The sequence below is a fragment of the Diospyros lotus genome, chromosome 9 (genome assembly GCF_014633365.1).
Source record: "Diospyros lotus cultivar Yz01 chromosome 9, ASM1463336v1, whole genome shotgun sequence".
Taxonomy (NCBI): Eukaryota; Viridiplantae; Streptophyta; class Magnoliopsida; order Ericales; family Ebenaceae; genus Diospyros; species Diospyros lotus.
The window spans coordinates 4,284,833-4,301,180 of record NC_068346.1 but is presented as its reverse complement, the minus strand read 5'-3'; the positions used below and the strand labels follow the sequence as shown (position 1 = coordinate 4,301,180).

Sequence of the window (16,348 nt, the reverse complement as noted above, 5' to 3'; positions counted from 1 at the left end):
GTTTGCTTTAAAATTTGTATAAATAAATTTTTTTTTTTGTTTACAAAATTTAAAAACTAAAAACAAAACTACAGTGAAACGGTCACAAGCGAGTCAGTAAAATATCATGAGATTGTAAAATTAATATGAAATTCTAAACGTTTCAAAGAATCCCTAACAAAGAGTTACTAGATATTTGTTATTAAAAATAGGATTTGATGCAAGAGTTGAAAAAAATTATTTTGTGCATTTGAGACATGATAAACAAAAGTAGTGTCCCAATCAAATCACGTACTGTCACACCCATATTCATGATAAGATTAATCTCATAAACAGCAATTCTTGCCTACAAATTAGCAACATTTCTCAGCACACTGAATTGGCACACCACAGTTCAATCACACGCTGGCTGCTGCTGAACAAACTTCTAACCATGGGGTGCATCAAAATTACAAGCAAAAACCAGCAAAACAGCATTACATGAGACTTTACAATGCAGGTGTCAGAAGGCAGTCAAAAGAAATTGGGCAGCATCTCCAGTTTATAGTTGCCAGTCTATGGGATCCTTTCCCACTTGCTCCAAGAACTTGTTTGTGAGAGAAAAATGCCTGTTCAGAGATACAATTTGGGGACAATTACTTTAACGTAGAACAGAAAAAAATGTACATGGCTTATACCTTGATCTTGATGGACAAACAATTAATCGGATGGTGTCTTTAGTCAACAGTTACTTTAATCAAAAGGAGTTGAGTAACGGTGAACTGACAATAAACAACTCAAGGGCATGGAACGGAATCCTCATCTGTTTGGTAATGTGGGATAAACAACATCCTAAAAGCATGGAAACTACATCCTTGCCTATATGCAAGGGGCTTACAGAGAACATAGTAGAGCTGCTCTTGACCAAGGGATCTCCACCAACTATCTTTTGCCAAGACAACAAAATGAAAATCATTGCCGATCCCAAATAATTAAATTGAGGAGATTATCATTAGCTGTTCTTGTTTTTACGCAATCCAATAGGTAATCCAAGGGAACAGGATACACAATATCAGCTTTGTATGGAACGGGCTTTGGAAGAAAGCCTCTCCTAAATTTGCTCTTCTTTTTGGCTGCCTAGTATCCTTACTTAACTTTTGAGGGGAAAGAGGAAGAGAATCTTGGATTGGTGCTATATGGGCAACACTGTGGAAGCAGTCAATGATTTCCCCTTGCATTGCCCGGTTGCTAGAAATATATGAAGTTTGATGTACTTTAAGTATGATGTACTTTTTGTTTGGGATGGGAATGGATCATACACTCTTCAAATGCCACTTTAATGGTTTGCCAGATCATGATAAAATAGCCAACTACAAAGACAGACTTGAAGTGCATAGGGTTCCACCCCATTATATGGCACCACATTTAGCCTATTGGTTACTTGTCAAAAAAGATGGTTAAACCTTTATTCCCTGTATGTCACTTGAAAAATTTATTGCAGAAAGTTAATCAGTCACTGAGGAATGAACAAACCTGCACCCAAAGAAGCCTCTGTTAGCTGATAAACCAGAAGGATGAGCTGCTTTAAGGATATGGTGCTTTGTCTCATCAATCAACCTGCATAACATCTATAGTTTTAAGCATCGAAACAAAATCTCAAATCTTCCATGATAACTGCTTATTGAAATTTCCAGAATTTCATTATCCCTGTTTCCTCACTAGTTTAAAGGTGTTCATAAATAAAAGTCTAGTATTATTGAAAGAGCATTTCAAAGGCCACAGGACAAAAAAAAGGGGATTGGTTGGATCCTGATTGACCATCTTCTGAAGTTAAAAAGCTGCTGTTTAGAGTCATGAAAAGTTATAAAGGCTGGGCTGCTTTCTGAAAGAGACACAGCATGAAACCAATATTCAAGGGCTTCTAGATGGAAAAGATTGTAGATTGGCTTGATTTCTTTTGTTTGAGAGGCAAGTTAATCAGACTCAAGCTCTGAGTGTCCTTCAAGCTGGAATGCAGCCTAAGCTGGGGGTGCCCCCTTGGTAGAGTTTGCTTGACTTTCAGCAATTGGTTGTTGCAGGTTTCCAGACAGAAAATTTTCAAGGTTTTTTTTTTTCCAAATGGCCAAAGCATTGGAAGATGACTTAGAATGGATAGTTAAAGGAAGACTTGAGACTGAACTGTAGGGTAGGAGAAAGAACATAAAAGCCCCCAACCTAAATCTCAACATATGATTTACAAATTTGTGCCAGATTATATAAACTATAAAGTTAGACTCATTTGTCCTAATGGTTTAATATCTAAAAAACTAACACTAGAAAAAATCACAAGGTGGCCCGATTATGCTTTAAAAAGGTCACTGAAAATATATCCACGTTCTTCCCACCAAATTTGAGTAGTATGATTAGACAACATCAATGAATAACATCATCAAATGTATTTGAAGACAGGGAGAGAGAGGGAGGAGGGGGAATAAATCATAACTGCATTGATCATATTTGGACTTGCCACAACCCAAAACTCACAATGCGAGCTTACCTGGATTTTGCTTGAGCATAGTTTCCCCAAAGAAGAAAGACAACGCCCTTTTTCTTCTGTGAAATTGTTTTGATAACAGCATCAGTGAATTGCTCCCACCCTTTCTTTGCATGAGAATTTGCCTGATGCTGCCTAACTGGAGGAAGAAAATAAATAGCAAAAAGAAGAGACATATTTGAAAACCAGGCAGGAAAAAACATTGATTATAGCCTAAAATGAATAAGAAACAAATAAAAAGAATATATTTTCAAAATAAATCCATAATTCTATCATCATGGGAGCAGCTTCAGTAGTGAGTGCTTCACAAAATAAAAAGAATGAAATATATAACTGAGACTAAGGTATGTTCTGAAATGAGGAATCTTACCAGTAAGAACAGCGTTTAGAAGTAGAACACCCTACAATGCAGCATATTGTTGTCAGGTCACATTCACACACTCATATGTACACTTGGGGGCTCCGTGTGTGTGTGTGAAAGGGGAGAAAATGTCAACAGTAATAATTAGAAAGGACGCAATAAATACAGAGAAAACACGCACAACAACATCACTAGATGCAATTTTTACCTGGATAGCCCATCTTTCCAGATTTCCATGAGGTGGAATTGAACAGCATAAATCTTGCTGAAGCTCTTTATATATGTTTAACAGACTTGAAGGAAGCTTCACACCTTCGGGCACGGAAAAACAAAGGCCCATTGCTTGACCAGGTCCATGATATGGATCCTGCCGAGAGAAATTCTTAAGCATGTGAAGTCTGAAGAAAGTAGATAAAAGAAATAGCATCATATTTAATTGAGATGGAAATATTTTCATGTTTTCAACAGAATGGTAACAAATTGTTTTGAATTAGTTAATCCTGATCTAATGAAGGTCATTCGAGTAGCCAAGGCTCCACCACAGCAAGCTCTAGTGAGAATCATGCAATAAGTATGTTTTTATGCCTGTCTTTCACATCCATGTTGCTCTTTTGGATCACAAGTCCCACTTGGATTGTTAATATTTGATTTCCAAATAACAAAGACACCTTAAGTATACTAATAGCAAAGATCTACCAGGGATTGGAAATTTGTCTGGGCATTGGCTACATATGTTTCTTTCTCAATATTATGGAAGAACAAAAACAGTGCGTGGCCAAGAAAATAGTTGAGTATACCTGGCCAATGATGACAGCCTTTACCCTATCAAATGGGGTGGTATTAAAGGCATTAAATATCAAGTGAAGCGGCGGGTAGATTGGCACACCGCTGCCTCCACATATTTCACTTTCAAGAAGCTTGAAGAGCTCTTTCACATATGGCTTCTGCAGCTCCCCAGGGAGGGCTTCCAACCAAGTCTCCTCCACCAGGAGTTGTTCCAATTTCACAATACCCTTCCCCTCTGCAGATTTCAACCTCATCACTATCAAATATAAAAAAAAAAAAAAAAATTGAATAACATCTTCCCATCAAATGGAGGAAAATCCACAAGAATCTACACTATTATACAAGCAAACACTAGATTTGGTGTTCAAAGCCTTGTCAGGTTTTTTATTTTCAAAGATGCCCAGTATATATTTTACTTTAAAAAAAAAAGACACAGACACACATAACAAGCAAATAAGCTATTTCTTGGCTTTAACCTATAATCTCCAAGTCACAAGAAAGCAAAAGCAACTTTACCCTAACACCATGACCCATCTTTATTTAAAATTTGCCTGAGCAAACAAAAATTAAATTGCAAGCATAGAGTGCCACCCCTTAAAGGTGAACTTCGTTTGAAATTTTTTATTTTTACTTACATATCCATAACAGAAACCAACACCAACCCCACCCCCCCAAAAAAAAAAAAAAAAAAATCAATACAATATTAATTCAACGGTACTCTTTAGATTTATACATATTTATGTAGATTTCTTAAACGACCATATAATTTGCAAAAATATGTGATGCACAACGTAATTTAATGAAATCTCAGGGATGCCTAATGCAATTTACTAAAAAACATCATCGCCGTGTCATCTGTGCAAGAACGTTGGCAATTCCACGTTTCGCCTGACTGCACGAGGGGAACCAAAAAACGATACCTGAATTGGACTTGGAGACTGCATCGAGACAGATTCTAATATTTCTTTTGGATTGTGCGTGAAACTGGTTGAGCTCCATCCTCCTTTTCTGTTCCACGGTGAGATCGACGGTGGAAATCTTGGACTTGCCGGCATCGTTTGCCGATTTGCAGACGGCCGAGAAAGCGGCCGCGGGGGCGGTATTGATCGGCCTGGGAAGCGGAAGCGACGTCTTGGAGGGGGATGAAGGGTCCTTCTTTGGGCGCTTCGACGCGGGTTGGAAGAAGTCCGTTAGGGTTTTGGAGGTGGCCATTGATTTCATCGGAATAATCGTAGAAATCGACAGAGTGAGAGCGCGAATAATCGAACGAATAAGAAATGGATGTCACTCCGTCTCTGTATTCTGCTTATTAAGGAAGCAATTGGCGGGAAAGTATTGCGGGGCGGGTCCTGAGTCCTGGGGATGGACCCGAAATACGAGGTGCTCTGAAGGGATTCATTATTTTACAATTTTTTCATTTTCTTTTAAAAGAATTAGGAGGTATTACCCAAAATAAATTATATATTAAATAAAAATGCTACTTAAATACTCGCAAATGATATTTTTATACTAATATGTTATATTATATGAATAATTAATATAAATATATAATGCACTAATATAAAATGTCAACATTTCGTTACAATATTATTTTTTATTGAAATGATTATTTTTATTTAACATATATTTTTTAAAAGTTAATTAGAGACAAATATTGAGCCAGTTAATAAATGTTAATATTAAAATAATTAAATATATATTAAAAATTGAATCAAATTGATTGAACAAATATTAAAACTAAATAAATCAAAAATTAAAAAAAAACCAATAAATATAAACTGACTAAAAAACCCTAAAAAATGATAAAACTTAACAAAAATAACTAAAATGTTGGTAAAAAATTGTGTCATTTGACAATTTTAATTAGTTTGGCTATTTTATTTTTTTAATATGAAAATTAAATCAAACCAAAATAATTAAAGTGTCAAATTTAAAAATCTAATCAAATTGACTCTTAATTTAAATCAAATCGAATTGACAAATTTGATCAATTATATTCAATTATTTATGTTAAGCATAGTTTTTGCTTGCCCTTTTAAGTTAGCTTGGTCTAGGATGACTATTTTAAGAGTAAAGTCACATTATACAAAAAATAAAATAATATTTTTAATAATTTAAATGTATTATTTGGCCTTATTAAAATTGTTACATGATTGATGACAAAAATTCTACTAAAATTTATTTAGATTATGAAAATATATAGCCAACAATTTAAAAAAAAAAAAACCTCTATAGCAACTCCATATATAAAAAAAATAATAATACTATCAAATATCAATTAATCGTATATTTTTAATAGATGAATTGTCACTTTATGAGACACATTTATTTGTTGGTATTTTGTTCAAATTTGACAAATAAATAGTCATATCTCTTAAAAGTTATACATTATTTGGTGATCATTTAAAAATATATAAACAGTAAATCGCGTCTTTTCAAATTATTACACCTTTTTAATCAATTACCATCAATAACTTAATGCGCAAATTGTAGATAATTTTTTTTTTCAAATATAACATATTATTATTTAATTTCACTTATTCTTCTATTGTTTAGTAATATAAATTATCAAATATGTTATATGAAACTTATTAAGATTAATGAATGTACGGTACAGGTAGTCACGTACCTTAATTATGTACTCTTATTTAAAAAAAAAACATAAAAATATATTATTTACCTCATATTAAGTGTTCAAACTCAATAAAAGCACGTATAATTCAACAATGAACTCAAAACCAAATGAATCACCAATTTTCTATGTTTAACCACGAAAAATAATCAAATGAACATGATTAATTATCGAATCATGTAATATTTTAATTTTGAAAAATGAAGAATCATTTTACCCCTTTGCATGCCTTGCCAATGGGTTGGTCATTAATTCACTTTGTTACAATTAGATTCATATTTCTAGCAAAACTTTATTAGGTTCTATATTTTGTATTATTTGTTTTGGAAGCTCATACATTATTATATTAACAAGCATGACGAACATAACAATTATATGTTTATTGATTGATAATAATATTGTTTATTTCTTGTAACATTTCATATGATAAATTAATTTGTTGATTATTTTATTATATATTTGCCTCGTTAAATATGAGTTTATTATATTTTTTCAAATACATTGAATCTAATACATCAACACAATTGATGAATCAATTGTCACATTTTTTAAATTGATTATCTGCTTTAATTTTACGTAATAATGTATATGTTACATCTAACAAAATATATATGGTCATTTTTAAATACATGTGATATTCATAAGTTCCTTAATAATAAAATTTGCACAAAATATGAAAATTCTCTTATTGCTTACGTATAATATGGGAAAACTCGGGGACATAAAAGGTAAATAACAAAACATACAGGCTAAGAAACACATATTTCATATATTTGGTTCGGTTCTAACAAGTTTAATTAGGTTATATTAAGAGCATATTTGTAAGACTTATAAGTATTTATATTCCAATTAACAAGGCTTTGTCATTTTTATTATTTAGCTATAGTCGTATTCTTATACTATAGCTAATTTTATATTTGTCAACATAATTTAAACAAAAAGATAGTATGACTTGTGATAATTATAATAATTGATAAAGTTTTATGCATTTAGATAAGATTAGAAGTTCAGTACATCAATAGAATAACAAAAATGATATTATGGTATGTTTTATTTTTATTCGATGTTTCTTATACGAATAATTATATAGTGTTATGAATTTATTTTATAGTATAATTATTTATCAACTTTGTTCTTTATTGATTTATGATTTAGATTTTTGCATTAAAATCCACGTTTGATGGGTATTAATAAGCATCTGACAAGCATTCAAATCCATTTATTCACGAATTCCAACCTTAGTTTGATCAAATGATTTCAACACTTGTATGGTTAATGCTTAATTGCTTATTCCATAATTTGTCTTAAGATATCAATATAGACATTATAAAAGTTGTTGAAATAATCCCAAGGCATAACTTTGTTGGCAAATGAAGTACACTATAGGGTGTTGCTATTTGGGTTATTAGGTTAAGTATTCGAACCTTGTCCAATGATAAAGCTTAGTATTCAGAGTGATATTGAAAGTTGAAAATTGCTCGCCGCCCTTATGTTTGTGGTGGGATTAGGGATCAAATTGCTGCTGAGTTATCTGATTAAAATCTCTTGTTAATATTGTGGGGCCGAACAGCCAGGGATGCTCGTGATGATGCGTTAACAAAAAAAAATTATTAAAATAATTATTTTATAAAAAAAGTCAATAACCATTAATTTACGAAAATAATATATTTGTAAGAAACCTAGTAAATATATGATTAAGCAGAGGTGTCTTTCAATGCCAATTACTCCAAATTCGCATACAGACTAGGATTTCACAATTATGTTAATTATTTTATGGTGCTCCCGAGCAAGATCCCAGAAAATTGGGGGCAAAAAAGCAATATCGTAAACCCTTGGGGAATATATATCACCCAGAATGTGACACAGCGATGATGATTATTCAGGGTGGAGCTGAGCTGGAAGCAGTCTCACATCGGGCGTATTTTGACGGAAAAGCAAAAGCGTTCTGCAAAACCGGGGCGCCCGACTGTGTGGCCTTCTCGCACTCTCAGGGGAACTCTCCCTCTCCGTTCACCGGAGGTTCTTCCTCCGATCAGCCGTCAATTGGTCTCCGACAGGGAGATTGAGGAGGAAGAGCAATGTCTCGGCAGGCGGCGTCTTCAGCGTTCCACAAATCGAAGACCTTAGACAACAAATACGTATGAATTATCATTATTCTCTCTCTCTGTCTAGGGCTTTTGATCTCTCTAGTTCTTTAGGGTTGTGATCACCTCTGTTTTCCACGAAAAAGCGGTGGAAAATGGAAAATAACCGATGAAATTATAGAAAAAAGGTTTACCTAGTCTATGCGGAAATGTGCGTTCACTGGTCGAGCTGACGTTATGTCCTGTTCAACCGAGAGCATATTACCGGCACTGTATGATTTCGTTTTGTGTGTGCGTAGAACATTTACAAAGATACGAATTTACAAACCCAGTCTCGTGGAAAATTGGTATTTTGGGAACTCCCGCAATTCGGAGTTTCGTTCTGAAAGCAAAACTAGAAAAGTAGAACATGCACATTTTCTGGCGAATTCTCGTTGAATTATTTCTTACTGTTTTAAGATAATTTTGGTTGCAAAGAAAAGGTCCGGTGCTTGAGATTTGTTGTTGGCCTAGTACTACCTGATTTTGATCACTTAAAAGAGTAATTTAAGTAGTTTGTTTTAGTTGGATGATGGGTCTTCCAGTTTCCACAGCTTGAACCCAAAATGTACGAGATTATAACTACCAATTGCCAGTTATTTTCGATGCTCGTGCAACTTCTCATTTTGTTCTCTGGGAAATCTCAAAACAGAAGCTAGATTACAATTATTATTCAGTCCTTTTTTGTTTCTTTTTCATTATTGGGGCTGTATTTGTTGAAGATGCTTGGAGATGAGATTGGAAAAGGAGCGTATGGTCGAGTATACAAGGGTTTGGATTTGGAAAATGGAGACTTCGTGGCAATTAAACAGGTGTCTCTGGAAAACATTGCTCAAGAGGATCTCAACATCATAATGGTACGAGTTTAATTGCTCTCCTTCCAAGCAGATTGTTTTTTCTTCAAATCAGCAGGATTTTATAAAAAGAAGGAAAGCTCAAATTTGTTTCCTTAATACAATGTCTGATTTTCAGGGATACATTACACGGTTGTATATCTCTGTATTTTTTTTAGTGCAGTTGAAAATTTATGATTACTAAATCTACCACATGAATACATTTTTCAATAAATGGATCTCAAAGTTTTAGGTTAGAGAGTCTTGACATTTCACATAATGCTGAATGAACTAAAAATGCATCTGATTTTATAAGAGGCTTGACTCTTTATCTAATGCTGAATAAGCTAATGAATGAAAGGCATTTTTTAGTTACTTTTTTTTTTTTATACAATTGCTCTTTTTATTCGCATTATATGTAGCTCTTTTTTTTTTGTTATTATTATTTTTTTTAACATTTAGCTTTATGAACCGGTCTCTTATTACAAGCATGACTCAATGACATCACTTTTAGATACTAGCAACTTCTCCCCCTCTGTCTTTCTTCTTTACATCGTAGCTAATATTTGATTCAAGAAATGGGATGAATAGTTTGTCACGTATAAAAATGACTTATCAACTAATCTGAACAAAAACTATATGTGTATATATAGATTTTTTTCTTTGAGACACATGGACCTCTTATATTGTAAGGGATTATAAGTTTATTGGGGGAATCTCTAACCACTCAACACAGGCTTATAGTCCTTGATGTTCAATCAAAAAATGGTTGTAGAAGAATGGCACAAAGTGAAATCCAAGAATTTAATGGTAGGATTTAAAAGGTGAAAACAAGTTATTTTGAATGATAAAGTGTGTGGGAAAAGAGATTGGATTGTAAAGGTGAGGGTAACTAAATGCAGACTTGGGTGGCTATTGCTATTTTGAAATACAATAAAAATGGTTATAGGAGAGTCGAAGGGAGAAGCTCCAAACCATAAAGAGTCAAAACTATGACAACTCGTTACAAGATGTACATGCATCCCATAATGAGGAAAATCTGAAGAGGTATATTTTGGCAAACAAGCAAATAAGGCAGTTGGTGAAAGCAAAGTAAAAAACTTAAGAAAGCCTAAGCCTCAACTCGACACAAATGATGGGTAAAAATATATATACACGCATATTTATATATGAAAGTTAGCTAAAGCAAGAAAAATAAAAATGAGGGATTTGAGTCAAGTAAAATGCATAAAAGACAAAATAGAAGGTGCTAGCAAATCAGGGGCAATCAAGGAGAGATGAAATGGGCATTTCTTGAAGTTATTCAATGAGGTGAGAAATAAGTATTGTGCTAGACAGCTTTGTAACTCTGAAGAAGATCGGAATTACATGTTCTATAGAGGTTTTTGTCCAAATGAAATAAAGCAAGTTATGAAACAAATGATGAATAGTAAAGCACTTGAACTAGATAATATCTCGATAGCAGCATGGAAATGCATGGGAGAAGAGGGCTTTTTTGGTTCTTGAATTATTTAATGTGATTCTTAAATAAAAAACGGTACTGGAGGAGTGGAGAGAGAGCTTATTTATAAGAATAAAGGAGATGCTCAAATTTGTAAAAATTGTAAATGAATCAAGCTAATGAGCCACACTATGTAACTTTGGAAGAGGCTAATCAAGCAAAGGTTAGGGAAAGAAACTAAGGTTTGCAAAAAACAATTTGGTTTTATGCCTAGTAGGTCAACAACAATGGAAGCCATCTACTAATTAAGACCTGATGTAATAAACAAAAAGATTTTTTTATATAATGTTTATAAACTTGGAAAAGCCTTATGAAAGAGTTGTCATGTGGAAGGTGATAGAGAAGAAAGGAACCCAAATTACTTATACGTGGTTATTAAGAACATTTATCATCAAATATAAATGTGCTATAGAAGTTAAGATGTGGGGTATGCAATTAATATTGTTTCAACATGTGAGAAGAAGATTGATAGACACGCTTGTGAAGCAAGTGGATGAAATGGAGGAAGTTTGTAGTTACAGGGAGTGGAAGACCAAAGAAACCTGGTGGGAAACCTTAAACACGATACATGATATAACGGGCTTATGTAGCCATGGGTAGACTAGTATTTATCTACCTACCCACCTAGTTGTGATTTTTGCTGTACAGTTTCAAAACTGTATTTCACTTGATGACTATACCCTATATATAGCTTTTTGACTGGCCATAGAGAAAATTTCTAGTGAGTTCAAGGGTATTTTGGTTCTGAAGTTTTAGATGTATTATTCAATATGAAATGTTTTTTTATGCCCAGAACACAAATTTTGTGAAAGTTGATATTGCAATAATAATAACAATCAACTTTATAGTATCTTTTTTGAGAAAAGTTTACTTGGACATGACAAACTTGTATCTCTGTATAAATGTAGGTGTTGGTTTAAGTTGGTGGGATATTGAATTTTCATAGCTAATCAACGACTTTATAGTTATTTTGCTGCATGTCAAATTATTGGCTTTTTGGAGCAAATGTTAGTTAAACAGTGGAAATCAGCCTTATGTCACAGGGCCAGCATATTCCCCCATGCAACACCCTCCGCCCTAGTCCCCAAGTGGATGGGGGGGGGGGGGGGGGGCAGCCTTACCCCTTAGACCACAAGCTATAACAATACAAATAAAGCATCTCGAAGGCAATGTACCTGCACCCCTAGTAATATATCAGTAAACTTGTAGGAATAATGGAGACCACCCATGGTACTGTTAGTAACGGACAGTCCATGACAATCTTACAACCCCCTTGTTGTGTAGCAAACCCCTGCCTACTCCACCTCTCTGACTGCTTTGTGTGTCAGTGCTTCTAGTCCGTCTCGCCTTCTAAATATGCAATTGCTGAAGATGCACACCTCCTTGCTTGTCATCACCTTAGCCCAAAAAACACCATGCATGCACCCTGTGCTGCCATTGGGTCCTGCTTTGATACCACATTGTCATGGGCTATCATGTCATGATCTATGACACCTAGCACTTAATGATAGATGGATAGTTAAACCTCTATCAAGCACTTTTTTTCTAGATCACATTTGAGGACAATTTAACTTTTCCTTGATGTAGTGAATGTTCACGTATTTGTATATTTGTTACACCTCATGGCAAGGGAGGCGTTCTTAGGGGATCAATTGGCCTTATGCATTTTCAATTTCTTATGAAGTAGTAAAGCAATCCTTTTTTTTTTTGCTCCAAATATATATAATTTGGTGATGCATGCTTTCTGGTTTCTTCTTACTGAATTTGTCTAACAAGTTTTTTTTTCTTGTTAAATTATCCATGGTTCGTGCAATGTTTATTGTCTCAGCAAGAGATTGATTTGTTGAAGGTAATTTTTATCTTTATGCAGCTTTTAAATTATTAGCGTTCTTCATTTCATGTTTTATATTGTGTGCTTTGGCTGGGAAGAATGTGCATGTCTCTGGTGCATGCATATGTGCTGCATGTCTGCTTTGGGTTTACTGGCCACAATTTTTGTTGCTGTGAGATGCTGCTCAACTTCTAATAAAATCGGGTGAAAGAATGAGAGAATATTCTATTCTCCAGCCATTGTTGGAAGGATACTACAAGATCCAAAAATATAAATGATCAAATTATAGAGAACTCACCTGCCATATCCAATCCCTCCCTGTAGTTCGTACACAGCCACCAACACTCAAATAAAACATTCAGGATTTCTGATTTCCAATTCTCATCTTAGGATCCTGCCTTCTCAATTTTTCTTTCCTCATCAACAATCTTGCGATCTCTTGGGATAGCCTTAGGAACTCCTCACCAATTATAATTATCCAATAGGACCATTTTTGTGGAAACTATCATCTTTATAATGAATCCTCTTCTTATGTTGGAAATGTGATAATGTAGTGGCCCATAGGTCTTGCCTGGCCCCTTCTGTCTCCATAGCATTTATTTAAAACTTCCTCCCATCTTAAATAATTAAAGTGCCTTCTACATGGAACTGAATATAAATGTTGCCTCACCAGCACTTGGGAGGGGCTTGAGTTTGAAGGGGGATGATGTGTGTTCAATGGCTAAATAAATTAAAACCACATTATACGTTTTAGAGATGTGTTAAAAATCAACTTTTAGAATAGAAATAGTTAAAAAATGAACTATGAAATAGATATCATTTAGATTAGATTTATTGGTGCTCCTCAGTTAGAAATTTACTAATTACATGAACTTAAATTTCAAAACTTTTTATACAAGATGTTTCTAGAAGATATGTTATTACCTTTTTGATCTCTTATTTTCTATATACACACAAATATATAATTTATCATTTGATGCATCCTCTTCATGTTGTGTCTTTGTGTGCCTGTCTTGTCTCTGTTTGTCCCTGCATCTTGAGTTATGCTTGAACAAGCCTCAATACTCACATACCTCACTTTGGTATGCATTTAGGTTCCTAGCTCATTTGCTTGACAACTTGATTTGTCTCATAATCCATTAACAATAGTCATATGTATAAGATAAAACAACTCAAAAGCTTTATTTAGAGAATTTGGATTAGAGCCAATTGATTGAGGCCTTGCCACATCCAACTTGAAGTAGCCTCAAGATCATTTTTGACATAAAAAAAACTTGGCCCAAATTACTATACACCATTCTATTGAGGACCAATAAGCCACCAAGGTCAAACTTTTTCTACAATGAACTTGAAATAAATAAAACTAATTATAATTATATTTATTTGTTTCACTTGTTGTACTTGGATCTTACCAAGCCTGCTCAGGTGTCAATTTGCATGTGTTAAGCATGCCACTAGCATTCCTCCTCCTAAGCTAAGGTTGAATTCTCTATAAGATTAATTGGTGCATTGGTTATAGTTTTCTCGTCCTTAGACAAAGCATAATCAAAATTATTTCATTTCAAAGCATAACCTATACCCACGTGTTCCATACTTGCTCTTTGCTCCCAGTTAGTGGAGATTTAGTTCTTTTAAATTTTTTAATTTAGAATGAAGCAGCTGACTTTTGCCATTAAGTGTAGGCAACACATGTTTTCTTTTGTTGCTTATATGCATTAATGGTGCAATAACCCGCAATGCATACGCATCACCATTGCATAGTAGGCAAAATTGAAACCTAAGTGCTCTTTTTAGTAATTAGTAATCTTTTTGGCATAATTACTTCTAACATAGCTTGCTCTCCTTGAATGCTGTGGTTAGAGATTAAGAAATTTGTGCATGGTTAATCAAAAGTAACAGAGTCCTATGCCTGAATTTTTCCAAAGGCTTGCTAACTTTGTGGAACAAGGTTTATGCATTGATGGGGATGATTACATATTTTTCAATATAAGCAACTCAATTGCCACCTGTATGTTGGTTTCCATGTTTTAATTAGAAAAAGAGAAGACTATATGGAACTTTTACGAAATAAAGGCCCCCCCCCCCCCCCCCCCCCCCGCGCGGCTAAAAAAAAAATAAAAACTGGTTTTAGCCCTTTTAAATCCCTATTCAAATACATGGAAATTTACTTTTAATTGCATATGACTTTTAGAAGATTTTCCAATTAGGTTATTAGATAAATGGTAATGAATGCTATTTTAGTGAATGAAATACTTTAGGAACCTTAAAGTTCAACTATTTGAAAAAGAAAATGCTATGTGCCTTTTGTCTTAATCATTATGCCCCACATTTAAAAAATTTATATGGGGTGGGAGCAAACAATGTAATATAAAAGATAAAGTTAACCCTCTATCTACTAACTTAAGTGTTTAGATAAGATTGTGGTTAACAATTCAATATGTTATTAGAGCAAGCAAAATTTTGAGTTTAAACCTCATCACCAACCCAATATTTCATTAGTTTCCTGTGTTTGGACCAATTATGCATTGAAACCTGGCCACACATGAGGAAGTGTTGAGAGTAAAAATAATAATATTAAAGATAAAGTTAACCCTCTATCTACTAGCTTAAGGTTTTAGATTAGATGGTGGTTAATAATTCAACAGTAGCAACTGCCATAGGGACAACCAGATGATGTGACATAACTTGTCATTTTCTTTTGCTGGGAGGAGGGGCACTTGTCATTATTTATTTGTTTTTTCCTCCATAATGTCAGGGTTGAGGGAGGTGGGAGGCAAGTGTTCTCCGGCCTCCTTGCTCCATCCATGAACACTCTCTTGGCCTAACATAAAGACTTGCCCACTATATTCAGCACTAGTTGCCTATGTCTTCTAGCCTTGGTTAGTGTCTTACAGCTTGTTATGGTTATGGATCCATATGAAACAGGATCCTGATTATTCTATTCATATAGCCAGGCTGTCTGTTCCAACCTCTCCATCCTTTATTAAGCATCTTGATTGCCTAGATTTTGGATTTTGATTGATGCCATCAATCTGATCGCTTCATGTGCTTTGCCTCCACCCTAATAGCATTTATGTTTCTCTCACACATGCATTCAACATTCTTTATTAATATATTGACAACATCAATATTGTTTTCCTATACTTCTTGTTGTTCCAGTCTTTTTCTACATGGACCCCCTTTTGGTGCTCTTTGAGACATTATTTACATAAAAAAATATCAATATTGCTCTTGGAATCTCAGTATATTTATTAAAGTCATATCGCATACCAAATTATGTACCCCATCCTTGCACACCTACTTATCTACCCCCCTAAAACTAGGAAAAAGGTTCAGTTTTAGTTGCATGACAACATGAATTCCCATCATGATATTCATGAATTTTGGTGAACTTTGTTTTGTGACAGAATTTAAATCACAAGAACATTGTGAAATATCTTGGATCCTTAAAGACAAAAACTCATCTTCACATAATTCTTGAGTAAGTATGCTTGTGTTATCCATTTTGATGAATTCGTTGACATTTTGGGCTTTTTGTGTGCTAAAAATTCTGCAATCATGTTTTGGGTTTCAACTAAACAGATATGTGGAGAATGGATCACTTGCAAATATTATTAAGCCAAATAAATTTGGACCATTTCCAGAATCATTGGTGGCTGTTTATATAGCTCAGGTATGCTTCTTGACTCTTAACGCAGTGCATTTCTACCTTTTTAGTTTTAATTTAATGGTTGTATGCTTGTTATAGGTGTTATAATCCATGTAACTGACCCCAGTTAGTGGGATTAAG

At 34.1% G+C, this 16,348-nt stretch overlaps 2 protein-coding genes across 11 annotated transcripts in view; one reads left to right on the top strand and one right to left on the bottom strand.

Annotated features, from left to right (window-relative positions):
* LOC127809154 (uracil-DNA glycosylase, mitochondrial) overlaps positions 1–5,011 on the bottom strand; it is a 36,349-nt gene extending 31,338 nt beyond the window's left edge. The window contains exons 1-7 of one of the 3 annotated variants that reach the window (XM_052347873.1): positions 4,559–5,011; positions 3,650–3,894; positions 3,061–3,219; positions 2,862–2,892; positions 2,495–2,630; positions 1,492–1,575; positions 242–587 (exon numbers count right to left, since the gene is read on the bottom strand). In XM_052347873.1, the coding sequence (XP_052203833.1) occupies positions 521–587; positions 1,492–1,575; positions 2,495–2,630; positions 2,862–2,892; positions 3,061–3,219; positions 3,650–3,894; positions 4,559–4,859 (1,023 nt within the window). In that variant the 5' untranslated portion in view covers positions 4,860–5,011 and the 3' untranslated portion in view covers positions 242–520. Of the gene's footprint in view, positions 1–241; positions 588–1,491; positions 1,576–2,494; positions 2,631–2,861; positions 2,893–3,060; positions 3,220–3,649; positions 3,895–4,558 lie in introns of those variants that run through there. The other 2 variants (XM_052347875.1, XM_052347877.1) reach the window with 2 other exon arrangements.
* Positions 1–16,348, top strand: part of LOC127809152 (MAP3K epsilon protein kinase 1-like) — a 100,606-nt gene that overhangs the window by 23,433 nt on the left and 60,825 nt on the right. Inside the window, exons 1-5 of one of the 8 annotated variants that reach the window (XM_052347864.1) lie at positions 8,155–8,408; positions 9,116–9,250; positions 12,556–12,576; positions 15,966–16,039; positions 16,141–16,231. The exons of 3 other annotated variants lie outside the window; for them this stretch is intronic. In XM_052347864.1, coding sequence (XP_052203824.1) covers positions 8,349–8,408; positions 9,116–9,250; positions 12,556–12,576; positions 15,966–16,039; positions 16,141–16,231 — 381 coding nt within the window. In that variant the 5' untranslated portion in view covers positions 8,155–8,348. Of the gene's footprint in view, positions 1–8,154; positions 8,409–9,115; positions 9,251–12,555; positions 12,577–15,965; positions 16,040–16,140; positions 16,232–16,348 lie in introns of those variants that run through there. 4 more of the 8 variants (XM_052347872.1, XM_052347865.1, XM_052347867.1 and 1 more) reach the window with 4 other exon arrangements.